General features: G+C 62.1%; 1 protein-coding gene across 4 annotated transcripts in view; it reads left to right on the forward strand.

The window, feature by feature from the left end:
* PPP2R2B (protein phosphatase 2 regulatory subunit Bbeta) overlaps positions 1–4,027 on the forward strand; it is a 108,566-nt gene that overhangs the window by 84,278 nt on the left and 20,261 nt on the right. For all 4 annotated transcript variants that reach the window (XM_085312718.1, XM_085312719.1, XM_085312720.1 and 1 more), the window contains one exon: positions 3,019–3,116. In XM_085312718.1, coding sequence (XP_085168844.1) covers positions 3,019–3,116 — 98 coding nt within the window. The remainder of the gene's footprint in view (positions 1–3,018; positions 3,117–4,027) is intronic.

Genomic DNA, 4,027 nt, shown 5'->3' on the forward strand with positions numbered 1-4,027 from the left:
CCAGGCGGGCGCCGCGCGGCCGAGCCGCCCCGGGGCGGGTACCGCTGGCTGCGCTGCCAGCGGTGCCGTCGCTGGAGGCAGGGAGAGGCGTTTCGGGGGAGCAGGAAGGGCCGGGTGCCGTCCCAGCGCCCCGTGTGCGTCGGCCGCGTCGGCGGCAGAGCCGTCGGGCGCTGTCCCTGCTCCCGGCGGGGAGCGCGAGGCCCTCGGACGCGGCCCCTTCCTGCCTCGTCTGGGGGCAGAGGAGTCGCAGCCTGGAGCTGCTGGCCTCCCTCCGCTCTGTTCACCGCGCTGGATCGCCCGCGTCCTCGCCCGGCACGGCCGGCCCCGTGGCTGCTCCCGAACAGCGCGGCTGCGGCGGAAGGCAGGAGCCTGCAGCTCTCCGGGGCAAAGCCGGCTGGAGGAACGTGCACCGGGATGGGTCCGGCCTGGACCCGGCTGGCAGGCAGCTCTCACGTGTAGCAGGCCTGGGAGATGCTCGCGTGGAGCTGCGTGCTGAGTGCATGTGTGTTTTGATGCTCGAATGAGAAGCAGATTAGGAAGTGGGTGAGCAGGGTAGTCAGCAGCAGACATATAGTTAGAAACTAACAAGTTAGTTACAAATTCTTTTCCTAAAGCGGAAACTTTAAATACATTGCCAACTGGAAACTGTCGTGAATGAAAATCTCTGCTTTAATTAGGGTTTAGCTCAAGCTGCTGAACCAGATTTGGTTCCAAGTGCAACGTTTCTCAGGATTTGAGCATATTTGGTTTTAGCTGTGACATCTATATCCAGCTATGGATTGCAATTACGTGTGAGAATGGGAACATCTTTTTGCTTGGTTTTGCAGGGGTTTATTTTTTCTTGTGTTTGTTAGACTCGATGTCCTTTCCGTGAAATTGCAAACTGKTTTCTGATTTTGCAAGATTTTTGCAGCGAGTCTGTCATTTTTAGCAGCATGGCYGAGACTTGCCCTGCCTAGGTGGTACTCACCGCAAACTCACAAGAGGCGCTCGCAGCGCCTGTCCTGCCCGCCGCGAGGCGTTCGCGCTTGCTGCAAGACCTGCGCCGGGCAGATGCTTGTTTGCTGCGGTTCTGCTGATTCTGGCCCTGAGACGCTCGCTTTAGCGCTGCCAGGGTTCCCCTCTGCGAGGAGCTTAGGGGTCCCCGCGATGCCTGTCGGTCTAGTGGCGGTCTGGCCTGGCTGAAGAGCGGGCTGGGTGCGCGGGCGGCTGTTTTCCACAGTAGCCGCTCATGTAACAGCATCCTCGACGCCTCTGCACCGCGGGGACCATGCGCACCCCCCCGCGGGGCGTCCCAGGCCGGCGGTCACGCGGCTCGGCCGAGCGGCCCCGCGCCGGCACGCACGGCGAGCGCTCGCCCCGCTCGCCCCGAGGCCGCCCCAAGGGCGGCGGGGGGGAGAGGCGGCCGCCGAGGTCCTTCCTCGCCGGTCCCCTCCGGGTCCTCCCTTCGGGCTAGGCGGAGCGCGTGGCGCGTCCTCCCTCCAGCGCCGCRGTCCCAGCCAGCTGCTGACGCCGGCCCGAGTCCTGCGACGCAGCGCGCCGTGGGCACGGCAAGGGTGACCCCCCGGGCTCGCGTTGTAGCGCCGGGGGCCTGACAGCTCGGTGTCCGCGATGAGCGTTGCCCCTGCCTCCCCCTCCTGCTTCCCCATAGATCTTTGAAAAATCAGGCAACGCTTTTTTCCACTTTGGATCTCCTTTCTGGATCCATCAAAACTAAACGATAAAGGTGAAGGAACTGTGCGGAGGGGGTTCACGGAGCCGTGYTGCAGATTTTAGAGAGTGCAGGAATAGCATAAGCAACCAAGAAATACGTGTAGGTTAGGTTTCCCAGGGAGAATTGGGGCGGGGAGGGGACCTTCCAGGGCCTCAGTGTTCCCAGCTGCAAAATGGGGACGGTACTTCACTGAGAGCTTGGACGCTGTGTGCTCATCAAGCCCGATCAGGAGAGCYGTGACGGGCACGCCTGCAGAAGCTCGAGCTCCGTTCGCCAGCGCTGAACGGGTGCGACTGYGCCCCGCTGCTCCCGGAGCCCGGCGGACGCCGGCTGCGCTGCCGTCCGCCGGGCTCTTCCTTGGCGGGAGGGGCGAGCGGAGCCGGGCGCTGCTGCGTTGCTCCGAAGCCTCGTCGTCAGCGTTCCTCGCAGGCGGTGAAGCTCCCTGGCAGGCGCTGCCGCCCGCAAGCGCAGCCCGGCGCGGAGGGGCTCGCACCGCGCGTGTCCGCCTCCGCGGCAGCGCTCGGGAGGTGCCGGAGGCTGCCCGCGGGGCTGCACAGACCCAGACTGCGCAGAGGCAACAGAAATTAAAAAAGAAATCAAAGATGGATCCTGCCTGTTCACCGAGCAGAGAGCTGGCTGTCACCACAACTAAATGCCTTTCATTGCAAAATCAATCCTGCCGCCAGCGCTGGGTCTCGGAGGCCGTGTCCGCTCTGGCCCCTCCGTGCTTGCGGCGTGCCGCGCTCCGAGCTGCTGGTGAACGCCAGGTGGGCGATAATTGCCACGGAATTAACCTTTGACATTGCTCTAAAAACAGCCCTAATAAGTCCAATCATTAGCAGTTCTCCTGCTTGCTTTGCCTCCAGGGTAAGCGCCACAGATTAAAGCCTTTGGCACGAGGAGGAGAGAGCGTAGGAGCGGACGGGACGGGGGCCGCGGTTTTGCGAGCGAGCTGATGGCTGTTCCCTGAGCGCGAAGGGAGGATGCCGGCGAGCTCCGCGGCCCCGACCCCGGGCTGAGTTTCCCTGACTGGCACAGGGCGGAGGTAGCCAGTATCCTCCGAGTCGAGCTCAGCCTGACAGCGGCACAGCCGCGTATGCTGGGTTTTAGGCCAAGCCCATTCTGAAAACCAAAATCCTGTGATCGTTATTATATTCAATAGAAAAACTAAGATTTCTGGAAATTTCAYGGGGCAGACGAAACAACGCTAATACTGATCACTTAACGGTGCAGGCAACGGTGCCCTTAGATGCCTGTGAAAAGCCAGTGTACAGTTACTTAAATTGTCTTTGTCTTCTTTTCAGCTGACATTATCTCTACGGTAGAATTCAACCACACGGGAGAATTACTAGCAACAGGGGACAAGGGGGGCCGGGTCGTCATATTCCAGCGCGAGCAGGAGGTAAGTGCTAGTGCATGCAAAATGCCCACTTTATCCCTTTAAAAGCAGCTTCCCGCTGTTCCCTAATCCTTACGTGTCACTCTCAGACTCAGCTCCCTCCTGGCAAGCTCCAAGCTGCAAAGCGACTATTAGCATAGAGGGCCGGATGCCGTCTCGTAAGGCGCCTCGAGAAGCGCGCGGGGCTCTCTGCGTCCTTCGCCTTCCCCGCGGCCGCCGGGGCCGGGTGCCGGCGGGACGAGGCCGGAGCGGCCCGGAGCCCAGCCGCTCCGAGCGCCCCTTCCCCGCGGCGTTTCGCAGGGCCGGCGGCGCTCGCCCCGCCGCGGGCCCTGCGGCCCCGGCGCCCCGTTTTCCCCGCGTTCAGCGCGAGGGTTAGCGGCCGCTGGGCGTGCGGCCGGTCCGGGCGTGCACGAAACGCAACCGGGAACCAAAAGCTGCCGCAGGCCCTGCCGGCCTGGAAGGTTTCTTCCCTCCGTTCCCGAAGCAGTCTGGTTTTGCTGGGTCTGGCACGTCCCGAGCGGTATTTCACAGTCTCATCTGGACGTGAGCAGATCTCCCCTCGGGGTGCGATTTCGTAAGGTGGAGAGGGATGAGGGATGCCTGGCCRTGAAAAACCTTATAGTCCAACGATGTTTTTAAATGTTCCTCGGAGTTGTAGCTTCAGAAGTATTTCTGAATGCGCTGGAAAGGCCCCATGCGTCAAAGGTTTCCCGCACAGACACTTCCCCAGCCTTTCCAGTAATATTTTATTTCCTGTTTATTTCACTATTCGACTGCTTTTCTTGAACTTTAAACCCRCTGATCCTGCACGGGGTGGATCCTGCGAGCTCCAGCTGGACGCCGCGCTCGCCCCGAGGGAGGCCCCGGGGCTGGACCCCCGGCGCGCGGGCTCCGCTCCGCCGCGGGCGACCCCG

Source organism: Rhea americana, unplaced genomic scaffold (genome assembly GCF_003343005.1).
Source record: "Rhea americana isolate MKP2758 unplaced genomic scaffold, rheAme1 scaffold_37, whole genome shotgun sequence".
Lineage (NCBI taxonomy): Eukaryota > Metazoa > Chordata > Aves > Rheiformes > Rheidae > Rhea > Rhea americana.